This window comes from Alligator sinensis, unplaced genomic scaffold (genome assembly GCF_000455745.1).
Source record: "Alligator sinensis unplaced genomic scaffold, ASM45574v1 scaffold647_2, whole genome shotgun sequence".
In the NCBI taxonomy this organism is placed as follows: Eukaryota; Metazoa; Chordata; order Crocodylia; family Alligatoridae; genus Alligator; species Alligator sinensis.
In genome coordinates this window covers 7,031,450-7,056,993 of record NW_005841832.1, presented here as the reverse complement: position 1 = coordinate 7,056,993, position 25,544 = coordinate 7,031,450, and the positions used below count along the sequence as shown (strand labels likewise).

Here is a 25,544-nt window from a genome sequence, read left to right as displayed (position 1 = left end):
CAGTCCCCTCATACCCACAACCCCCCTCCCCCACACACGTACACAGTCTCCTACCCCAGAATCCCTACTTATCGGGGACAGTGCCTGGGTCCAGGTCACTGCTGCAGCATTGCCCCACTCCTATTTGCCCCAGTATGCTGAGACAGTGTGCTGGGGCAGCAGGGGAAGGGGGCAGGCATAGATACTCTGGCTGGGTGCCAGAGCATCTCCGTGGAGGATCCAACCTCTGGTTGCTTCAGAGCATGCTCCAGGAGTGCACCCTGTGCTGCTTTTTATTCAGTGGGTTTGTGGGTTTTTTTATACCAGGATTTTCCGGTATCAAATTTAGAGTCAGCACTGCAAATATGCAGCAAGTGGAACATTTTTTTGTTCCCAGTGTGCCTCTTGCAGTATCTCATACTGCTTTGAGATGCCGCAACAGGCACATGCACTTGCCTGGATGCACCCATAGGGAGTGCATATGGAAAAAGCTGGATATTGGCTTCATGTAGCTTCAGTTTCCCTTATGTTGGTACTAGCATTAATCAATTTCCTATAGCTGCATTGCACTTATTTAGTACCACAAAATCCAATGAAGCAGTCTACATGTTAATTTTTGCCAGTTTGTACATAAAATCTTGTGTTTTCTGAGTGTTAAAGTATGTGAGGAAAGAGATCTTCAAATCCAGTCTGCATTCTAAATTTATTCATTTCATTTGACTGACAAGAGTGTGCAGAGATCTACAAGTAGGCAATTCAATGTAAATCTTAATAATTAATACATCTTTTCAGTAAGCTGAGACCTGCATTTTTTTACAGTACCTTTATTTTTTTTTTAACTAGAGAATCCTGAGTATTCTTTATTTCAATTTTATGTTGTTTAGGGACCTTATACCCAAGGAAGGCATCCACACTTGCTTACTGAAAAGAACTGCAATTTTACTGTACTGCAAAAATTGTAAATTTTACTCTACTGACAGAAATGAAGTCAGCACTGCAGAATTAGGACTCAAAATGGGATAATATTAGTGTTCCTATTATCAAGCAAGGGCAGTGTAGAAATCTGAAAAAACCCCTGCATGCAAACCAGAGGAAGGATTTATTAACAACTGTTTTCTCAAAGGAATAGATGTATAGTACACAATTCTTGAGAAAAGAGAGAAAATGGCGACCGTGAAGACAAAGTAACCCAGATGGCCCATAAGCAGACTAATTATATGAAAGACCCAGAAGCAACTCTAAAGTTACCAATCCAGCTGCCTAGAGAGTCTGCCAGGTTGCCAGATGTTGCCAATGAAAACATATCTTCCACAGTTCATCACAGAAGTGAAACAGCATGGTGAGATAAAACTGCTGCCAATAAGATAAATATTTTATCTAAAAGAAAAGATTTATATTTGGGGGAATGTTGAAAACATTAAGTATTAACAAAAATATCTGCCCCTCTGTTATAGTACATAAATAATAAAGTATAAAGTGTTAACTTACAGAATATTTTGTTATTCTCTGCTTATTGATATAAAATATCTGTGCTTATCACTACATTGATGGATCTTTCCACACAGTCTGGGTGTAATCTTCTCCTGCATATTAGGCCAGATCCTATGTTTTGCTTGCATGGGGTGTGGGCTGGGAAAAATGGGTCATGGCTGGTATACCCCTGAAACTGGAAATTGCCTGCTGTCATTTTGGCCCATAGGGCCGAAAGAGACAGTACAAGTTGGAGCAACCTAGAAGCTGCTCTAGCATGTGCCTAAGGACCAGCCTTGTATAGGGTTTTTCAGGACCCTTGGTTGCTGTAAGAACTGGTGACCAAATCTGTCCATGAAATTCTATGAATAGCCTTGATATAGTGGAGGAGTGCTAGTGAAAAGGCTGTTCCTCTTCCACAAAGTTTTATGGAGGAAAAGAGGTCATTCAACCCTGCAGAAAGCTTTATTTAACAGTCAACATAGCTTTGCAGTACTTAGCAGTATATATGTACATTAGTCTCATTATTATTAATATATTTCAAATATGAAATTTATATACAAAAGACTTGCTCAAGTTTTGCTGAGACACCAAATTAAAATTTAATTTAAAAACCCAAAAGCATTCTTCCCCAAATTTCATGGAGTTCTTCAGAAATATTTATTGTGTTTTTCAGTCCTGCAGCTTGGATATATTGTTTTTGCTCACCTTTGTGTCCCAGAACCAAACTGCCTGTATGGCTGGTTCGCAAGACAAAAACATCTCTTTTTTCCAGTGAGCATTCATGAGTGCATTGGGATTCACACAGCCAGATTTGGCAGCTTTTTAAAGTATTTCTTGGACTGTAAAGCATATACTGAGCATAGGGCACGTTGTGTTCAGGAATATGATGTGAATAAGAATGTGTAATTGGAGTACACTGGGATGAGCTATGGTATTTCTATTATTTATTTTTCAGGAATGGCTTAAAATATTTTATAATGGTACTCAATAGGACAAGTTGTCTAACTGTTACTCAATATTAGGGCTACAGAATCTGGTCCGCAGCATCTTTTAATAATGCATAATGCCATAAAAATGCAAATAAATCACTGATAATTACAAGTTCAATTTGCACTCTAACAATGTTGAACATTCATCAGTCTTCGTTAATAACTGGCTACAGCATTTTCACCATGGGCCAGATTCTTGTTTCTCATGACCTGATGGGAGGGGTCCTGAGAGAGATTCAAAAGCTTGTTAGGTCAAGGAGTTTGTCCTTTGGGACCCTGTGTCTTTGGAATGACTTTCCTAGACAAGTTGCCTGTTCATGTCTTGACTCAATCATAAGCAACATAGGCCTGAGAATTGGACACTCCTACACATGGGTTCCTGCAGCGTATGTGATTTATCTTCGACTGTCAGTAAGTATTTAAATTAATTTGGAAACACATTACCTAAGACTATTAATTCACTTGCTATACGATGAGAAAAAACCGAACTACATGACCCTTCTTTCTCTTCACAATAAATGAAATATAGTTTTAACTATGTTATTAGATCCATCAGGTCTTCATGATGTATAGCTTCTATCCTTCCATTTTTCTTGATAGCTGCTCAGGCACACACAATGGGCAAGCTAGCTGATATGCCTAACTCTGCATTATATGTCATACAAAAGCTTAATTTTGACTGCTACATATGCAGTGACATTCTTGGTGTCATGCCACCTACTTCTGAACAAGTGATGAGACTACTGGCAGGTCTCTTTCGCTCCATGTGTTTATGAGGAACTACATTACCACATATGACCATACCTAGTATAGCAGGAAAGTCAGGTATGGCAAAAAATCTCTAATAATGTGACAAAAAGTGTATGTATAGTAGGGCACACCAGACAAAATCACAAAATCATATGTAGTGTGGGGGGGGGGAGGGGAGGGTCCTGCATATCTCCCTAGAAAAGCAGCAGAATTAAAATGTTACTAATACAGTTTAAACTAGCATGTTCACCGCTTCTTGTACCTGTTCTTTGAGGTCATGAGATGATAGCTGCAGATGTTGTGAATACCATTTTTATCCAAACCCTTGGTCAAGGCCATGCTGCTTGTCAAACAGCTCCTTGAAGGAGATTCAAAGGCTGTGCACATAGAATCTTGAGACATAGCTCCTCCTATAACAGTCCTAAAAGACATAGTTTATTCACAGCTTAAAATTCCTTCATTTGAGGTAAGGATAAGATACTGCTAGGGGATATGGAAGCCCAATGTCTCTAACAAACTTGCAGGTAAACATGAACGCATAGGATACATGAACATTTATTCCCAAAGTAATATGTAAAATTTGCAACAAGGAAAGAGAAAAGAAGGAGACATGAAGATAAGAAATCTACCAGTTGAGTCATTTAGGCAAGTAACTGCCAAAGGCTCACATTAAGTAAGTGTAAAGTGTCAAAAAGACAGTGCACTTGTAGAGAGGATACTATATGATCCTTAAAAATGTTAGACAGGTAAAGAAGTATATGTGAGCATGTGTAGGAAGGAAAGAGGGGCCATGAAAGACAGATGAGTATAGGAAAGGAGAAAGATTTATGAGAAGGACAAAGAACATATTATATTCTGTACCTGAGGCAATTAATGGAACAGTTACATATACCATCTATTCATTAATGATCCTGAAGTATATTTCAGAGATTACAAAAGACCCACCTAATATAAAATGCCCTATTTAGTAAATGAAAATAAAACCCACACTGCTTAATGCTATTTATTTATAATTAGACATGTACATATAAATGGGAGCATGGAAATTAAGTATGTTTAATCAAAAGTATTACATTTTAGTGATCATAGCATAAGACATAAGGAACGGAACTTACACATCTTTTATTATTATCAAACTAATGACTTAACATTCATACATAGAGTAAATCATATAGCAATGGATTTGTATGAGAAAGCTCCCACTGAGAATGAAAAATAACGTAATGGTGTCAGATTCTGTTTAGCAATTTCATATTTCTTTTGGCTGTAATATTACTGTAAACAAGCATAAGCACTCAGAATAAAAAATTGGTGGGAAAGAAATAAGCTAATACATTTGCCATATCAGTATGGCAAATATGTTATGCTAGTATACATTCAATTTTTGAGTAATTAAATCTCTAACCTATAATGTGTATGAGTGTAATTAAACATCAATGGATGTAATTAAAAAGTTATTTAGGGTATAGATGCAGAAGAAAAGTTGCTATAAATCAGACCCCTGAAGTAACACCTGGATTTTGTAATAACACAGTTTAAACATTTTCAGAAAGGTGCTGGGATTGTTCATTAGGGAAAATATAATACTCAAGACACCCATGCAAGGCACAAATGGTGAAGAGTGCAATATATGTCAATGGTTAGCAATTTTTTTTTTAAAGTGACTAGCATGAGGCAGAATAAGGAAGGATTAAGAAAATATAATACCATACGTTGTAGCAGTTGAAGGTGATTAATCTGGGTTTGAAATCCCATTTTACAACCTCTTTTCCTTTTTTTCCCATAGAAAAGTAGCGGCCACATTGCTTTGTTTTCATGTTATATAGTTAATTGCATTGTCTAAGAAACTGTTTTAAAACTAAATGTAATGTTTAATTACAAAATGTTTCCTTGGAAACTGTTTGCTTGTACATTGCATTGTAGTTCAAAAGGCTCAGTTAATTGTTTTGCAACTAGAAATTACATAAAGATTAAACACAATATAGGAATTTGGAAACTGTGGCATCAATTGTAAAAGAAAAGGTCATACATCTTGTAATGGACAACTGACAGCTCATAATTGACAAAATAACCACTGCCTTTCCAAACTAACCACTGTGTAAAAAAATTGGTTGCCGGAAAAGAATCCTTGGAAAACACAGACATCTTTATAATGACTATCAACATTATATATATTTGATATAGTTAGATTTTCAACTACTAATTAGAAAGCAAATCAATAGCATGAAGCAAACATAAAGTTCACATTAACTGTTGGACTGATCACCTCAACACACTGGGTTCACAGCTAAGGGCAGGCCTCTCTTTGGTTCATAAGGTGTTGTCCTGGAAACCATTCGGATGCAGTCAATAATAGGGCAGACACTGAGACACAGAGTGCAGCCTGTACAACTGTCAGTAATAGTGGGCAGGTGGGTTTCCGGATCAAACTTTATAGCCTGCAACAGAAATAAACATTATTGATGTCAGTCATCGAAAAGGTCAAAAATGCACCCATTTTGGTACCTGCATTTCCTGTTCTACAGGACTTTGAGACATCTTTGTGTGCTACAGTACTGCACTGCAGCTATAGCAACTATCCAACTGCCAGGAGAGAAAGGAAAACACCTGAAATTAAGAAATACTGGGTCCAATTACTCTCTCATGAAAACTCACTGTCATAAGATTACTTAGACAAGGCATGAATTTGGCCCACCATGTTTAAATTCCCATGAAGCTATTTTTTCTTCATGGGAAGGAAATACTTCATAACACAGCAATTCGCCAGGTTTATTGGCACAGAAGACATACAGCCCATTCTGGTACAGATTCTACATGATGCTGACTGCAAATGACTCTGTATATTTTTTATCTTTTATTTTCTGCACAGTGTAAACAGTTTAATTTAATTTAAAAAAAAATAATGATGAATACAGCATGCAGTGCCACTTCTAAGTATTTTGTATTTGCAAACTTTAGAAAGTGGAAAGGGAGATCTGGGACTTGGGGTGGGCTGAGTTTGTTCATTCCTGATGTTTCCAAAGGATATATTCTTATTAACTGCTGGGGGCGAGGGGTAATTTTTAGTGTGAAATCACATTTGAAGCCCCAGTAAATTAATTTTCCTATGTAATGCAATGCAATAGGTATAAAAAGCAAGCAACAATAACAACAAAAAACAAACCAAAAACCATGCTGCAAGCTGTTAAGGAACAACTTCGGAGAGTAAAAAATAAAAATGGTGGCCATCGAAATCAGTGGAATTTTTAGGATTGAAGAATTGTTTTGATCTTTATCATTTATCTGCAAATGATATAAAATCTACATTGCAGAAAAAATGCATTCAGTTCTCCTTCTATTCTTCCAATTCCACATACTAGTATTTGTATCACAGACAATAAATCAGATACATATTCTCTCCTTAGGCCAAGCCAGCCTAAAAAAATTCCCTCCTCTGTGATCCTCACAAATATTAACAGCTATTTCCACAAATATTGGGGAACAGTGTAGTGGATTTGAGATAAAGTGGGTGCATCTACATGAGACACTAACTGTGCAGTAGCTTAATTCTACTGCTGAGTAGTGTGCAGGGCAAAAATCGTGCTAATACACTACCATGCAGTAGTATTAGGCTAGTGCGCAGTTAGTGTCACTAAAAGCCACATGCCAGTGCTACTGAGCAGTAGCACCAGTTACTGCGCGTTGATTTAGTACTTGGTTACACAAGTACTAACTCAATGCACAGTAACTATGGTGCATTAATGAACATGTAGATGCACCCAGTGTGGAGAAAACAATGAACATTCAAATGAAGAAAGTAATGTCTTCCCCTGAGTTTGTCATTGCACACTTATACTACAGGTACATTACTCAAGCAATCTATGCTAAGTGTCTGCAACTAACATATTTCTATTGCATCTGGTAGAAAGTTTTCAATGGAATCCTTTTTTTCCCCACTAGAAAGTTATTTTGTCCAAAATGAAACAGTTCCCAACAACCTTTCCATTTTGACAACATTTCATTAGGGATGACATTTCTGGTCAGAGACAAAGAGCAAGCACAAGTACATATACACACAGCTTTCTTACCAGCTCACTTAGAAACAATCAGTGAGGGACTTGAGCCTGGGTCTCCCACATCTCATCCTAATAACCATATCAGGCTAAAATAAGTGTCTCTGTCCCTCCCTTCCTCTCTTTCTCATTTCATGAAAAAGTTCAAACGGTATTATTCTTATTCCAAGGTGGAATAAAACAAATTTTGAAATCTCAAGGTGTTTTGTTTTCCAGCCCACCCTAGTACTTAGCTTCTTGGTAAAATGATATTTAAGAAAAATAGAAAAAAGCCAGTAGATTTATACAGGGACAGAATTTAAATGGGAAACTTCAGGGAATTCAACATAATAGTACCACACAAGTTTGACTCCTTTCCTGCAATGTATGAATATGAATAAGATGTTTTATTATATAATTGGGGTTCTTGCTATGGCTACTTGGCTGTATGGAAACATTTTCTTTCCTTACTGTACTAGTGATCTTTGGAAGAGATTTACGGAACTAACACTCATGCAAACACTTTATACCCAGAGACTAATTACACTGATTTCAACTGGTTTATTGATAGTACATACACTGAAGGACATATGCAAGTCTCTGCTGGATGGGTGCCTTAGGAAGTCTCCTCAACTACTTTGGTGTGTTATTTGCAGGTATGGGAGTGCCTTTGCATTCTGAAATTGTGGGAAGACTGTTTAGGAGAGTGTCTACCATTCTGCTGCATTGGCAAAGCCTCCCATGCTCAGACACTCCCAGAATGTGATAAAACAGGGGTATTCAACCCTTGGCTTACAGAGCCATGTCATCTGGCCAAGGGTCTGAAAATTTGGTGGTGCGGGGCCATATCCAGGTGCATGGGAATGGGCTGAGGTGGCATAGGGCTCAATCCAGGCATGCAGGACCAGGCTGAGGTAGCGCGAGGTCTAACCCCATGGGCTGACCCCATGAGGGACCCGGCTACACTATGTATCTGGCCCATGGGGCCAAAAGTTTGAGCACCACTGCTCTAGAACCTAATGGCATTTTTACATGTGCTGCAAGGGGGGTGGGTGCTTTAATTACAGCAGCTCTGAGAGCCATTCTAATTAAAGTGCCCACAGCGTCATGTATCAGCACCCCACGTGTCAAAATGGCAGCGGGGGTGCTTTACCTAAAGCTTATCAAACAAGCTTTAGCTAAAGCACCTCACTGCCATTTGGAGTGGAGGGATGCTGATACATGAGACATGGAGGTTGGCTGGAGTGTGCTAATTAGCACGCTCCAGCAGACTTGATTTATAGATTCTGTTCTGACATGCTCTAATTATACATCTACAGGGCATATCTACAGGCACCTAAGAAACTGGAGGCCTTTGGGGTTCATAAGTAGAGAAGCTCAGGAGCAGATGAAGCAGCAGGACTAACTTCTCAATATCCATAGTATTGACTGAAGCATTCACTCTCCAAACTCTAGTTTAGGTTGAGAGACAAGTAGAGGTTTGGCTTGTTATTGGTAAAGCAGGACTGACAACTCTATCCCCATTAACAATACAAGTTTAAAAGGGATATTTGGATATTTCAAAGTAATGTGGGAATGAAAGCAACAAAACTTTTGCTATATTCAGAACTAAGTGAAGTCCCTCTAGAGAGTAGAGGACAGGTGTCTCCTACACGCTGGAAGTTCTGGAAAAACTGCATCCAGCAAAAGATTTTTTTTAATTTAAATTTTTATTCCTCTGCAAAAATACCCATTCTTTGGGATACATACACCTTTACTTCTTCAGTTATTGCAAAATTACTTTTTGAAACAATATATAAGATCAAGTGGCATTGAATGTGAACTCTAAACTAATGTCTCTAAGGGTTACACTCTCCTCTGATATGAAATTTGATGGCAGGAAAGACATTACTGAAAAGCTTCCAGGCCCTTCAGGGTAGAAAGGACAGTTTCTAGCAGGTACTAAAGAAGGTGCTGCCTTTTCCCTTTTTCTGGGCAATATGATTAGTAGTGAAGAGAGGGCAGTTTCATATAGAAACAGAACACCAGATGGTGTAAATCTGAATACTTTGTCTACATAATGATTTTCACTTATGGAGTATTTGTGTGGCTTCTTGGTCCACCCTTGATAACATGCTAGCACTGAGCCCCCAGCTACAGCCCTGTGTGTGCAAAGGTATTTAGGTTATATCTTTTATAGTAATGTAGTCCAGTGAAATGTAGTTTAAGAAGCTTTTAAAAATATTTTGTTTTCAGGTATTCCTATAGATATGTTATTTGGTTTATCTCTATTATGAGTCTGATACTAGTCTACAGGAAGTCTCCCAAGCATTGCAATGTAAGTTCAACTGTGGACAAAGTAGAATGTTATTGTACCTTTTTTAATGAGGGTCACACAAGTGATAGAATCCAGTCCTTTTGAGTGCTACTTGTTTTTTACATTGTGCAGAAATGTTTTCATGATGGTAAAAAGACTATTTTTCCTCCTCCCTCACCCCCAATCCCTCCCCCATCTATGACTGCTTCATTTTCCTATAGCCTCCATGGTCTAAACAAACCTTTCAAACTATTTGCTTGGCCACTGCAGGCACCACGTGGCCCAAGATGACCAAATGACTTAAAGTGACAAAACCAGATTTCAATTCTGCAATTGCATTTGACTTAAAAAACATTTAAGCCATTTCCCATTGGTGATATATTTTGCATCACTTCTATAATAAAAAAAAGCTGCAAGTGAATGCACTTTAATGTAGGGCAAGTTAAGCTCTCATCACTTTACAGTAACTCCTCCAGTCCTATGACATAATTTAGTGGACTATATGGAGATTTGAACTAAGGCTTTTAGGGCTTTCATTCTGCTGTGGAGGAAAAGAATGTGTTGAGAGCACAGAAGGGCTTTGTTACTTATGAACCAATAAATGAAGTGAGCAGAGGGAAAAGAGGCCTGCAGGCTGCTATGTCTGGAAGAATATTTGGCAATGCTGCTGGAAAATGCTGCTGCTATTGTAATGGCATGATCTGGATTTAGATTCAATATTACCATATTTATTTGAATCCAAGACAAATTTCCCCTCCCCCACTCCTCCCTCAGTCAACAGGGGAGAAAACAAACCTCATCTTGGATTGGAGTATCAGTGCTCCAGCTCTGCTCCATGATGGGAATCGGAGCTGGTAGGGCTGCCATTGCTCCTTGGAGCCATGAAATCAGCAGCCATGCAGTGAGTATATATCAGGGCCAGGACAAGGGTTTAGGATTGGGGGCAGCATGGGCAGGAGATAGGTGTCAGCACGGGTGGAAGATGGGCAGCAGCATGGGTTGGGGAAGGGACAGTAGCATGGATCAGGGAACAGGAAGAACTCAGCTGCTGTCCATCACTCAGCATGCTGCTGCCCCATCCCCTGACTGCACTTCTGATTTGCAACAGGTGGGATGAAAAAAGCAGCCCTACAGGTCAGGGGATGGGGCAACAGAAAGATTGGGGGTACTGCAGAAGTAAATGAGAGAACTGGACAGTACTGCCTGTCAGGGATTAAGCAGGAGGTAGAACAGCTGAAGGAGTGGGGGATCAGGTGGCAGTGAGGGTTGGGGACTGGGTGGGGGAAAGGTGGCAGGGGCAGATGGGGGGCAGGCAGTAAGGGCACAGGCAGGGGGGAGTAAGGTGTGAGGGTCAGACTGCCTGCCTTCCTATGGATGGGGATAAATGGAAAATTATAACATATTTATGAATTTTCCATGTACATAAACTAATTATTGGGGTGGGGTCATCTTAAATTCAAAGTAGTGTTGGATTCAGGGACATATGGTAATGCTTTGTTGTTTTTTTAAAATGGGACCTCCCTTAGTCCCACATTTAATTATTGCAACTTGAGCATGTGATTTTAAATTGATGGGACCATGTCTTTTACTAGTTTAAGGACAAAAAATCAAAGTCTTACTACTGAATAGGATACATTCGAAATAAGCTAAAACCCATTCTACGGTATAAACCTGTTATCTAATTAATGTACCCCTCCTGTTACAATATTCCTAGACTGTGATAAAATCCATGGAAAGTAATATAAGAAGGACTATTAACTTTCACAAGGATTTTGGTGGATCATCTTTTGGTTTCCTAAGAGAACATACCACTTAATAGGGCTTGCCCTGTTTCTACAACTTTCTTACCACATGGCAGGCCCCCAAAAATACGGGAGACAAGCAAAGACTAGTCAAGGAATGGTTCACAGAATTAATAAATTCCATTGGTAGATGGTGTAACTGAAAAAAACAAACACTTTGCTGTAAGAAATTCTTTCAGCTCAAAATCATGGTATAAGCTGGGCACAGGGACTTCTGGGTCAGTCATCTTATAAGACTTTCATTGCTACAGTCTCTGTGAGTTAAACCATCATCCTGGGAAAGTGGATTCACATAGAAATGAAAATCTACCCCAAATCAATGTTCCAAATTCTATGAATATGACAAGCCTAAGCCAAGGTTTAGGTTCTTTCCAGCAGACTGCTAGCACACATATTTGCAATCCTCCCCTACCTTTTGTGGTGAGAGGATGAAACCTGCCCCATATCCCTCATTTATCTGAAGATCTGAATTTACAGTGGTCCATACTGTGTCCCCCTCATCCCCTTCCTCTCAACACCCACCCCATGTTCCCTCTCCCCCTATAAACAGCCGAAGAAGGACATCCATCCCCTCGCCTCTTGCCCCCTTACACCCAAGAAGCCTAAACAAACAGAGAGGTTGAGGTGGAATATCAGTCCTATTCATCCCCACTCTACTATAAACACATGATGGTGCACTGACAACCCCGACAAAGGGCTCAGTCAGGGTTCTCACAGTATAACTTGGGAGCATGCTGATATTAAAATCCAATATTTTACACATCTGTTTGTACCACATGCTCATTAACAGAAGGTGGATTCTTTCTGTCTCAGCGGCAGAAAGATAACTCGCTGTGCCTTTTTTGCTAATTACAGCTGTGCTCTTACCTGGTAGCCAGAATCATTACAGGTCATGTAGCATTTGCCACAGTTGATACACATTTCCTCTTCAATCAGAGCCACAACTTGCTCTGTGTTGCTAAGCTCGCCATATGTTCCAATATACTGCAGTGCTTTTCCAATTACATCCTAGGGAAAAAAAAATACTGAATCATTTAGAAGATAGCCAGGGTTTTTTATGATTGTGTAGGGGCATGCTACAAGATTTTAGAATGGCAGGGTTTTGCAGATGCTATAGCAATGGGTAGGGATTTTGATATAAATATTAAAATCAAACATTTCATCCTTATTACAAATATGAATAAAAGGTACTGAACACACACAAATTTCAAATGTAGGCTGAGCTAAAAATATTTATCTGTCCACAAAGATCCTTCACATTTAGCACTTGGTATGAATGTGCTGTTTTAATTAAATTATGCTTAGCTACCATTGTGTAATGCTGCAGGGAACAAAATGGAGCACAACAGTGACATGACACATACAATGTGGTTGTCCTTGGTCACTTTTCATTAGCACAGATTTAAGAACTCGCAGTAAGAATAGAAAGGGGTTTGATTAACAAGTGACAAAGGAGACAACAGCTGCTTCTCTCTTAGAAACACAAGCAAATGGTTTGGGAATTAGATCTTTATTGCAAACATCGCAGGTTTACAGTACATAACCCTAAGCCTGAAAATCCTTCAAAGGAGAAAAATCCTTTTAACTTGAAGAGGAATAACCTGTATGAATTAGGGCTTGTGGGATTGGCCCCCTATTTTTTTTTCTGAAAGAAGTATGCTGTTTTACTGTAGATATGTCTGTACACCAGGCCCGGACATGGAGAAACACAGTCATATAATAATATCCCTTAGAGATGCAAACATGTTTGCCTTTCAATAAATAAACACAATTGAAATAACAATGTAAATGATAACTGTGCCACTCTGGGCTTCCTGTTTGCTGCGCTTTTTAATTTCAGCCCTTTAATATTGTGGGTAAGTATCGTGGATAATTACTGTACAACAAGGTTCAGTGACTTATCAGTGGCTGAGAAGGGAACAGAACTGTGGTTTCTAGGGATCAATCTACCAGACCACAGCTCGCTCTCAGTTAAAACATTCTAATGTATGGTTGCGTATCAGAGAGGGGTTTTCTCACATGATGTTGCATATTCCTGCTCTACTTACATTGCTTTTGTTTGTTTGTTTGTTTTATAGATTAACTGAATTGTTGTTTGATGTCTGAAACACAAGATATACTTCAGCAACAACAAAGCCCAGTTGTAAATAGCAGGGCATACCGTTATTTAATACTATGCAATCCTAGGCTCTTGTCCTGTGGCAGCAGTACAGGTAAGCTATAAAGTGAGGGATAGGGAGTCTCCTTAGCTCATCTATGCTTTGGGGATATGGATGCTAAGTCAATAACTAGCAGCTCCAGTGGCTAAAGCCTCTGCATGAGAGAGAGGCATTAACAGCAGACAGCACTACATAGTAACAGAGTTGGAGGAAACATTTCTGCAGAAAGTTCACTACAGAAGGCAAGAGAATTTCACCATTTTACAAGTAAATGGGCTCAACTGCTACCTGGTCTTGAAATTAGTATAAAGAATTGTGCCCAAAACAAATGGAAAGTATTTCCCCTTGCAAACCCTTTCTGCAAAAAAAGAAGAATTTACATTTACACCATGACAAAGTATTAACCTACACAGTGTCTGGCTCAAGGCTAGCTCAGTTTTTCCATATTCTCAGAACAGAGAAATCTATAGTATCTGGAATTCCACTGGGCAAAATGCTGAATTTTTAATAGTTACAGTTTTTAATACATGTGCTAGTTTTAGCAGAAACAGTTTGCTTGAGTTAAGTATGTTACATCCTGCAGAGTGATCTAAGGAAAAAAAATGTAACTGTGTTCAACCAAAACATAAAATCAGGCAAATTTCCATATTTCCTCTTGGGATGAGGTGAACTCAGCACTTCCTATCTCTGATATGCTACCTTGTCAGCTTTGCTACAAGGTATTGAATGGTATAAATACTTACCGATACTGTCTACTATCCTGCAATTCACTTTGCCGAGAACCTAGCACAGCAATGGGGCAAATGCCATTAAAAAGGCTTCATTTTGGGCACTCTGAATGTGCTGTGGATAGAACATCATCATGTTTCAATACATTTGTAGTTCTGTGTTGGTATGTAAGTTGTCTAGGTATTATGTGTGATTTCTAAATCAACTTTTAACAAAACACAATATGTTGTGGAATCTACAATAAATCATATTTTAAAGATAAGATTCCATATGACTAAAATGAAATGACTCCATTATAAATAAATGAAGGTTCTGTGATGTTAAGACACATTTCACTTTTGCTTCAAAATGTATACATGACAAAATATTTAATAGATCTCTCTGAATTATGTGAAGAGCAGAACTGGCTTCTTAGTTATTTTGCACAATAGACCAAGGAGTAGCTGTGATTATCATTATAGGTTTGATCCAAATCAACTGGAAAACTCCTGGGTGACAGGCTCAAAACCTTTACTTAGTAGAGGCAAGGTTGTTCATGATATTTTCTATTGGACCAGCTGTGTAGTTGGGAAACATATTGGACAAGCTTTCGAACACGATGCCCTTCTTAAGGTCTGGCCCAGACCAAAATATGCCCTTGCTTCTTGTATGTTTCTAGACCACCAATGCTACAACACCATACCAACCCTACTATAATCTCTTCTAGAATAGAGAGCATCAAATCATTTAGCCATCCTCTGCACAGGTAATGACTCTGATATGAATTGCTCCCTCCCTCCCCTCATTTTCATATTCTGTTCTTTACTGGAATATGCAAAAAAAAACCCAACAAAAACCAAAAAACATATGGTTTAAAACTACAATTTATTTTATCAATGCACATTGCATTGATTTTGTGACTAACCAATGATTATCTTGTTGCAATCTGTCAAACATGATAACCTGTAACAATTAAAAGGAGGCCATTCATTTCAGTAAATTAATTCCAGTTCCTTAGATTGTCAAAAATTCCCACAATCACACAATTGCTGAAAAACTGGGATTTGGAAACTGAGTTTTTGTTAATTATTTTTAATTTGAATGGTTTTGTTTGCTCATATTCTGAGTATCCATAGTTCCCAGCATCCACTGATGCTACTTCCCAGACTTAGATAACTTCAGTTATCATGGCTGTAAAACCAAACCAAACCAAACCAAACCTCTTCAAATAGTAAATTAATTGCAAGCTAATGCAGTAATGTCTTCCTGAATCTTCAGAGAGCCTACAACAATAGCTCTAAAAGTGGAGTAAATAATTCTTCTTCATTTGAATAAGGGATTCTCCCTCCCATCTATAGGCCTGACCTATTGTCTTGGGAGGTCTGCTGCTTACCTGGATCCTGGATCCAAGATGTCATGGAAGGATTACCAAAACTCATCTGGCCCTCGGATTACTACTCCATGCTTCTCTTTCATGTGGGCACCAATGAAACTGCCAAGGTGGGACCCTGAGCAGATCAGAAGTGACTACAGGGGTCTGGGTGAGAGGGAGAAGGGGACAGGGGCTCAGGTGGTGTTCTCCTGAATCCTTCCACTCAAGAGGAAAAGCCCAGGCAGGTATGGGCGACTGGTGCCACCTTAGTCGGGGGGGGCACATGATCCCCCAGTAACCAGTCAGTGACCGGGGGGGAGAGAGGGGAGGGAAGGTCCACCTGCGGCAAAACTTGCTGACCTGTGAGCGGCTGCGCTGCTCCCAAAAGCAGACGTGACCTACATCTGGTGCTCTCACTCCCCGGCCAGCGCTCACAGGTGGGCACCGGTGCTCCCGCCTGACCCCCCATTGCCTAAATGAGGGGCGCGGCCGGTCAGAGGTTGCATCAGCGCTCTCAGGCAGGAACAGATGCAGCCTGTAGATCCATGTATGGTTATTCAGATGGTGTAACCAGCAGGGCTTTGGCTTCTTCAACCATGGGATGTTGTCCCAAGAAGATGGATTGCTGGAAAAGATGAAGAGAGGGAAGAGCATCTTCACAGACAGATTTGCTAATCTTGTAAGGAGGGCTTTAAACTAGGTTTGCTGGTGGATGGAGACCAAAGCCCTGAGGTAAACGGAAGTGGGTGATAGGGAGGAAGGGCAAGCAGGAGTGGGGCACAGGGGGCCTTCTTATTCCTCCTGAGAAAGTAGGACAATTGACTAGTTACCTCAGGTATCTGTACATGAATGTGTGAAGCCTGGGAAACAAGCAGGAAGAATTGGAAGTCCTTGTACTGTCACAGATCTATGACATGATTGAAATAACAGACTTGGTGAGAAAGCTTGTATGACTGGTGCACTGTCATGGATGGGTATAAACTGTTCAGGAAGGACAGGCAGGGGAGAAGAGGAGAAGGAGTTGCACTTTGTGTAAAAGAGCTGTATGATTGCTCAAAGCTCCAGTCTGAAACTGGCAGCAGGCCTGTTAAAAGTCTCTAGGTTAGGATCAGAGTGGAGAGCAATAAGAGTGAGGTAATGGTGGGGATCTACTATAGACCACCAGACCAGGAGGATGAGGTGGATGAGACTTTCTTCAGACAGCTAATCAAAGTTTCCAGATCACAGACCATGGTTCTCACGGGGGATTTCAATCAACCCGACATCTGCTGAGAGAGCAATACAGCAATGCACAGGCAATCCAGAAAAATTTTGGAGAGCTTTGGGAACAACTTCCTGGTGCAAGTGCTAGAGTGGCCAACTAGGGGCCATGCTATTCTTGAACTGCTGCTCACAAACAGGGAAGAATTGGTGGGGAACATACTAGTAGATGGCAACTTGGGCAGAAGCAACCACATGATGATTGAGTTTGGGATCTTGAGGAAAAGCATGGACCCTGGACTTCAGAAAAGCAGACTTCAACTCACTCAGGGAACTGATGAGCAGGATCTCCCAGAAGGCCAGTCTGAGAGAGAAAGGAGTCTGGGAGAACTGGTTGTATTTTAAAGAAACCTTACTGAGGACACGGGAACAGACCATCCCAACGCACAGGAAGACTAGCAAGTATGGCAGAAGACTAACTGGGCTTAGCAGAGAATTCTTTAGTGAGCTAAAACAGAAAACAGAAAAGTTACAAGAAATGGAGACTTGGACAAATGATTACGGAGTACTATAAAAGTGTTGCTCAGGAATGCAGGGATGAAATCAGGAAGGCCAAAGTGTAACTGGAATTGAAGCTAGCTAGGGATGTGAAGGGTAACAAGAAGGGTTGCTACAGGTATGTCAGCAACAAGAGGAAGATCAGGGAAGTGTGGGCGTTACTAAATGGAGGAGGTAACCTAGTGATAGATGATGCAGAAAAGGATGGAGTACTCAATGCTTTTTTTTTAATCTCAGTCTTTACAGCAAAGTCAGCTCCAAGATGACTGTAACTTGCAGCATAATTTGGGGAGGAAGGGAGAAGCTGACAGTGGTGAAAGAACAAGTTAGGGACTATTTAGAAAAGACGTATGTGTACAAGTCCCTGGGGCCATATGCAATGCATCCAAGGGTGCTGAGGGAGTTGGTCGATGTGATTGCACAGCCATTGACCATCACCTTTGCAAACTCGTGGTGATCAGGAGAGGTCCCAACAGATTGGAAAAGGGAAAACATAGTGCCCATCTCTACGAAAGGGAAGAAGGAGCATCTGGGGAACTACAGACCAGTCGGCCTCATCTCAGTCCCTGGAAAAATTATGGAGCAGGTCCTCAAAGGACAAGTTATTCCTGATCAACATGACTACCTTCTATGATGAGATGACTGACTCTGTGGATGCAGGGAGAGCAATGGATGTGATATACTTTGACTTTAGCAAGACTTTTGATATGGTCAACAATATTCTTGCAAGCAAGCTAAGGAAGTATGTGTTGGATGAATGCACTGTAAGGCAAATAGAAAACTACCTAGAACATTAGGTTAAAAGCAATTAATGGCTTGATGTCTAGTTGGCAGCTGGTATCAAGAGGAGTGCCTAGGGGCTGTTCTTGGACCTGTCTTGTTTGATATCTTCATCCACAACCTGAAAGATGGGATGCAGTGCACCCTCAGCAAGTTTGCAGATGACATCAAGCTGGGGGAAGGAATAGATATACTGGAGGGTAGGGCTAGGATTCAGAGACCTCGACAAATTGGAGGATTGAACCAAAAGAAATCTCATGAGGTTCAATAAGGACAACTGCAAAGTCCTGCGCTTAGGATGGAACAGTCCCATGAACCAGTGCAAGCTGGGGACCAACTGGCTAAGAAGCAGCTCTGCAGAAAATGACTTGGGGTTACATTGGAAAATAAGCTGAATATGAGCTAGCAGTGTGCTCTTGTTGTGAAGAAGGCTAATGGCATACTGGGCTGCATTAGTAGGAGAGTTGCCAGCAGATCAAGGGAAGTGATTCCCTTCTATTCTGCACTGGCTAGGCCACACCTGGAGGCTAGTTTCCCACTATAGAAAGGATGTGGACAAATTGGAGAGAGTCTAGCAGAGGTGAACAAAAATGGTTAGGGGGTTGGGGCATATAACTTCTGAAGAGAGGTCTGAGGGAACTGGGCTTATTTAGTCTAGAGAAGAGAAGACTGAGAGGGGATTTAATAGCAGACTTTAACTACCTGAAGTGGGGTTCTAAAGAGGTTGGAGCTAGACTGTTTTCAGTGGTGGCAGATGACAGAACAAGGAGCAATGGTCTCAAGTTACAGTAAGAGAATTTTAGGTGAGTTATTTTGAAAAACTTCCATACTAGAGGGGTAGTAAAACACTGGAACAGATTACCCAGAGAGGTTGTGGAATCCCCATCCTTGGAGGTTTTTAGGACCCAGCTAGGCAATGCCTTGGCTGGGATGAGATAGTTGGGGCTGGTCCTGTTTTGAGTAGGGGGTTGGACTAGATGACCTCCTAAGATCCCTTCCAACATTAATTTTCTATGATTCTACGATTAACTTGGAGATCCACCTAATAGTATCCATCTAAGTAGCAATATTAACTAGATAACACAGGCAAACCATTGAGCTATCCATCCTGACTGGATGCAGAGGAAATGTGTGTATGTATAGAGGTCTAGGAAAGAGAAGTTGCTGTCAGTGATTGCTCAGACAGGAAACATAGCAATACTATATCCTTGTAGGAAAGGAAATTGAGAATTGCACTCTTCTCCTGGGTTAAAACACTTGAATGCTGTCTCTATGGCAGAACCCTAATTGCCTCTCTCCTGCTCACATGCTAAATGCCCCAGTGTCTCCTATCCAACAGTTTCAACATTCAGATCCCATTTGAAAACATCTCCAGGGCACGAATGTTGTATCAATATAAATATCTATCGTGCATTGATTATCTGAAGGCAGCATAGAAATGTAATTGATCAGACTCTAATTTATATGTATTCATTCTCTTATTTAATTCAGAAGAAATCTGTGGGCCTACTTGGACCTTAGCCATTTTCAGGTTGCTGCAAAGTTCAGTATTAGACTCTACACTAATGAAAGAATCTGATTGCAGCATTTACGTCCTGTTTTCTGCAGAATACACACAGATTTGTCTGTTTTGTATTTTAGTGTGTGCACATGCATATGTGTGTACACATGCACACTGGCATGTGTAATTAGCTGTACTGAGTATGCTCTGATCTTTGGCTTATAGAGCCAAAATTTACCAGTCTGTATCACAAATACACACGGTGGCTCCAAGTACCAGCTTTTACACCTGGATCTCAGACTTTCCTATAATTATGTAAAAATAGCGCATCATATAAAGTGACGAAGCTTTCCATCAACTGCTTATGCTTTAGAGTATCAGCAAAGGGAGAAGATCTCTGAGAATAGAGGGATCTTTAATTTAGCAGAAAAAAGCATCAGAAAATGTACTGCTGGGAGCTGAAGCTATATGAATTCAAACAATAAAGGCTGCACGCATATAAACATCTAAGGTAATTAGCCTGGAACAACTTGTTGAGGGCTCTGGTAGATTCTTCTAACATTTGAAGTCTTTAAATCAAGGATGAATTTTAAGAAAGATGAATTGAAGCTGAAACAGGTGCAGAAAAGTGCTACTAGATTGATCAGGGGAATGGACAAGCTATCTTACAAAAGAAGACTAAAAGAGAAAGACTTACCTAGCCTAGCAAAATGAAGGTTGTAAAGAGCCATGATTGCTCTTTATAAATATCAGAGAAGGAGAAAAGTTAGTCACCGGACATCAGTGGTACAAGATTAAATAGTGGCTGTAAAGTAAAAGTTTGATAAGTTTATTATTGGGACTATCAGACATGGTCACCTGCAGTAGCAGGGGACTGGACCTTAGGGACAGACATTGAAAAAGCCTGAGCCTGAATTGATTCAACCTTTGCAGGTGAGTCTAACCTGGCTAGGCTGAACTGTTTTTCAACCACGCAGACAGTCTCTCTGGCCTGAGGAAATTCAGGCACATGCTTACAGTGGCTCAGGCTAGAAGCTGGGGGGTGCTAGAGCAGCCCTCCCTTCCCTTCCAGTGCTGATCAGAATAGCCAGGCCCCTGCAGCCCCAGGCTAGCACTCTGAGGCAAGGGTGTGTGTGCAGTGCATGCATCTGTTGATGATACAGAGCTTTTCACTCTCCCTCCCTGCTTCTATATACTGTCTGCAGCAAACTGACAGGCAAGTAAGCTGGTGTGGGGGGACTGATAATAGTGTTTATCACCCCTATCTCCGTGTTTATTGCCACATTAAGAAAACAACAAAGAGACATTACCAGCTACCTGTTGATTCAGCACAGACCCAGCATTTGGTTTGCTGGCTAATACACAGACACCGTCTCATCTTCTCAGCAAGGCAAAGGAGAGCGGGGAATTTGTGCTTAGCAAAGAGTGATGGGGGTGGGGGGGAAGCAAACAGCTCTTCTCAAACAGCGTTTCCAAGGAAGGATGTTAAGTTACCTGCTGATCAGCTCCAAAAAGCCTGTCTGCCGCGATTGTCTCCCAACAGCATGACTGCAGCCAGCATGTGGTCTGGTAGCTAATGTGGACATGTCTGCGTAAGGCAGAGGGGCAGGGGAAATAATCCCTGTTTAGCAGGGGGAAGCCAGACAGAAGTAGAAGGGAGAGGCCAGCCCCACTGTGAAGAAGAGCGCCCCGTCCAGCCCAGGGAGCATGCCGGGATGCTGGGGGTGTCTGGTTTATCTTAAATCAGCAGGGGTCTGGGACAGACATTGCATAAACCAGTTTGACCCAAATCAGTTAAGTCTGATACTACATTCAACCAGGTTTATCTCAAACTGATTTTAGCCATTTTCAAACAGGTTTATGTGCACTGAGCATCTGTTCTGTTACAGGTTTAAACCAGTTTATGATCACTTAATCTGTTTTATATGTAATGTTTGTCCCTAGCGTAGGTCAGATTATCCTCATAGTGATGATCCCCACTGATAGGTTTGTAGGTGACAGTGCCATCTCACAGGTAGATGGAATGAATTCAACTCAAGACATCTTTACAGAATTTAAAATAAAGTATATGTGTTCTGCCAGGTTCATACATTTACTCCCATGCCTCTCAGGGAATTCCCAAATACCCCGGTTTGGGAATCTCACATCCCACATGTGAAGGCTATCTTTAGAACATTGTGCTGACAAATTTATACATATTAGAAACTAAATAGTCATGGTTGTGATTGCAAAATATTATGCCAAGATTTATTTTTCATATATAATTTCTGATACCTTTTTTCTGTTTTGTTTCATCAATACCCTCTTTAGAGCAAGAGCATTGCCTGTATCTGTAAAGCACCATGTACATTTATTGATTAAACATGCAATAATAGTACTTAAAAAGATGTTTTGCAGGTGCAAGATTTTACAACATCTCAAGGTACCTCAGAGCTTCTTGCTTGGATCAAACATAAATGGTTGGAATGAAACAGAATATATAGCAAGAATTTGTTAGCTCTTTTGCTGCTGTTTTTTTGCTTAAAGTGCAGCTCCATTCCAGAAAAGGGACTCTCTAAAATGGTATCACGGGATATCATATTTATTGTATCTCAATGGCCTCCAGATTAAATTTGCTCTGCTACAGTTTAATGATTTTTTTATTTTTATTTTTTGCTAACAGCAAGCCCTATAAACACAAACCAGGTTCTGAAAGTCAAGCTGTGTTCTTTCTGGCTTGTACATTATCATCAGCAATAAAAATTCTTCAAGTTAAATTCTGTCCTTGATTAAATCTATGTAATCCCACTGCTTTTGAATTCTTCTCTTCTGTTACACCTGCAAAGTGCTTCAATAGAGATACATAGGTTTAACTTAGAATAGGATTTGGTTTTGCAACTGGAATTAGTTAGCAATTCTGTTGCTAAGGACTGAACTAGAATGGAATCCATTAGTTTTATTGAAGTACCAGTGCTAATGAGTTTAAAAAAAAGTTAAAACTCAGTTTTTGTCACCAAAGCAAGCAGATGTGGTTTTGAATACACACAAGGAACAGATTTGTTGAGTAAGATATTATTTTTATTTTGCTACTTTTATTACTAGAATTGCATTTTTAATGTTAACATGTAAAGCATGTGGTGATCATTAGCTTTTCATTAGCCATGGTATTAGCAACACTGTATTTGCAAATAAAATTCATTGTTCATGCATGGTTTATGGGTGGGTTGGCCACCTGTTTGTCTCATTTCATACAGATTATGCTGTAAAACACCATGCACAAAAAAAATGAAGGGCATAAATTAAAATGATTTTTTAATTGGAGGACAGCACAATACTGGTATTATGTCTCCTAGATGATCTCCAAAGGTAACCCAAATGCTTGTGGTCTTAATGCTTGCTTTAAAACCTAAAGAGCCATTTTGGCACATTATACTGTATCAAGGATGAAAATTTACTGCCTAGAAACTCTAAGCACTTGCAAGTTGGCAGCAGTAGAGGGTAGGGGGATACAGCATAAAAAATTTGATTATTTAACGTGGAAAAATGATGAGAGTTAGATTAAGGTAAAAACAGAATTCTTTATACACACCTATAAAGTAATAATTAAAAGAGAACCACTTCTTAAAACATATTTTGACTTTCAGAAAACCTTTAAAAAGTATCTTATAAGAAACTATTATGGATACTAAGAGACTGTGCGGTGGGATTTGAAACTGGCTAAAAGACAGAAAATAAAGTGTGGGAATAAAATGATCAGTTTTCAGAATGGCAAAAGATTAACACCCTAGCTTACTGTTTTGGAGAGGTGTTGTTTAGCATACATTTAAGTGTTCTTGAACAGGGGAAGAATAGCAGGTTGGCAAAATCTGCACATTTCATACTGACCTGCGTGTCATATATTCATCTATGTTGTCTTTAGAATCTGAGGTTTAGTTAGCATTTCAACTATCTTACCTGCTTTACCAAAGTAAGATTTACAGATCTGTAAATATCAGAGCATGTCTACTGTCCATTTTAAACATAGACCAAACATTTGCAGTTCCTCAGTCTTTCAGTTAGTAATTGTTCTTAATGAACATATTATTGTTTGCAGTTTAGGCATTTTATTACAAAATTCCATCTTGGCCATACATTATCTGGTCCTAGTGATTTGTGACTCTTCAATCTCTTACTTTTTTCCATCATTTGTGCTTTTGATATTGCTGGCTCTGACAGCGCGCAACTTTTATTACCAGGAAAAATTAGGTCTGGGAAAGGTGTCTCTCTGGCATCCTTTCTGCTGAAGACTAATGCAAAGAAATCATTTAGCCTAACTACATTGTCCTTATTCTCTTTAACTGTTCCCTGTACTCCCTAATAAGGAGACTTCTGTGAGTTCCTTTGATTCTTTTACATCCTACATATAAAATGGCCATCAGATTTGTTGAGTAAAATATTATTTTTATTTTGCTACTTATATTACTAGAATTGGGTAATTTGGAATATATGACTTGGCCTGTATATTTTAAATTATTCCTTTTGTTGTGTATAATCTTACTTTTGCCAATACTAAATAACATCTGCCATCACAATGCTTCTTCTTCTGGTTTTGCAAGTTAACTGGAAAGTCCTTGAGTTCTGCTCTAACCTTGCCTAATCTAAAATCAATGCATTTGTGCCATTACTTCAATACCAACAGAGAAGAAAGAATGTAATTACTGTATCACACCACTTTCAGCATTACCCTGTGTGGATCTAAGGCAGGGGAACCAGCCTCTTTGGCAGGTGTACCACAAATTAAGTACCTGACCTTCCCCACATACCCGTCAAATCCCCTTCCCCTGCCCTCTCTGCTTTCTACTCCCTGTCCCATCTGTTGCTCTTAGTTCTACTCCCTTTCCTGTGTTCCCTTCTTGATCCACTGCTCTTCTTTCTGCTCCCTGCCCTATCTGCCACTGTGCTGCCTCCTTCCTTGGGACTACCTCATGCCACACATAGAGGCTGTCCATGCCACTTGTGGCAGCCATGCCATAGGCTGGCCAGCCCAATCTAGATGATCTCCCATCACTTATTAATCTAACTCAGATTTACTTAGATTGTGATATCAAAGGAGAGTACTTCTGAGGTGCTCACACAGGGAAGGGGTCATAAGGAACAAGATGAGAAATGCATAGAAATCACTAGTATGATATAGCTTGAAAAAAAACACGTGGAAGAATAAACTCAAAGTCCTGTAAACCATAGTTGAAGAATCACTATAAAGCAAAAATCATATAATCACATCTACATTTCCTGAAAAGTCTTAACAGTTTGTGATCAGGATGAGGTAGATATTGTGTATAATGAACGTAGATGTGTGGATGAAAAATAGGTCAAATTAGTGATTTAGGTTTATGGAGTACCAAGATTATTTTTACAACAGATGAGGCATAATGTCCTCTCCTACTCAAGAGGATAAGCAAAGCTGTGTCAGAGTTTAAACTATTGAACAGAGAGGCCAATGGAGGATGAAGGGAACAAACTAAAATAAACAGATGGTTGGATGGACAGGAAATATTATTAAACACTGAAATGATAACATAGGTCCTCAAGGAAAAAGAATGAAGTTATGACAAAACTACAAAAATGCTGCAGGGATAAAAATAAAGTAATACAGCTCTAACTCAGGGAATGCAGAGGTGTTTCTGTGGTACCTGCATGCAAGTGTGACATTGGAAGTAGAAAAGCCAGAACATATACACACACTGGGGGAATTTTGATATTAAAGCTATAAGTGAGACAATGTACAAAACACAAATCAACAGGGACTGAATATTAAAGTATAGTCTACAGGAAAGAATAAAAAGGAATGCCACACATTCAGATCAGCTATTGGATAATGAAAGGGGGACTATTAAACCTAAAGAAGAGGAATTATAAGTGTGTAGACCTAACACCTTTAAAAGTTGGGTATCTACAATGAGCATTAGCTGAAGCTTTTAAGTGGTT

At 39.8% G+C, this 25,544-nt stretch overlaps 1 protein-coding gene across 1 annotated transcript in view; it reads right to left on the bottom strand.

Moving 5' to 3' along the window:
* Positions 1-4,178: 4,178 nt before the first annotated feature.
* DPYD (dihydropyrimidine dehydrogenase) overlaps positions 4,179-25,544 on the bottom strand; it is a 646,991-nt gene continuing 625,625 nt past the window's right edge. The window contains exons 22-23 of the mRNA XM_025193285.1: positions 12,188-12,328; positions 4,179-5,629 (exon numbers count right to left, since the gene is read on the bottom strand). Of these exons, the coding sequence (XP_025049070.1) occupies positions 5,459-5,629; positions 12,188-12,328 (312 nt within the window). The 3' untranslated portion in view covers positions 4,179-5,458. The remainder of the gene's footprint in view (positions 5,630-12,187; positions 12,329-25,544) is intronic.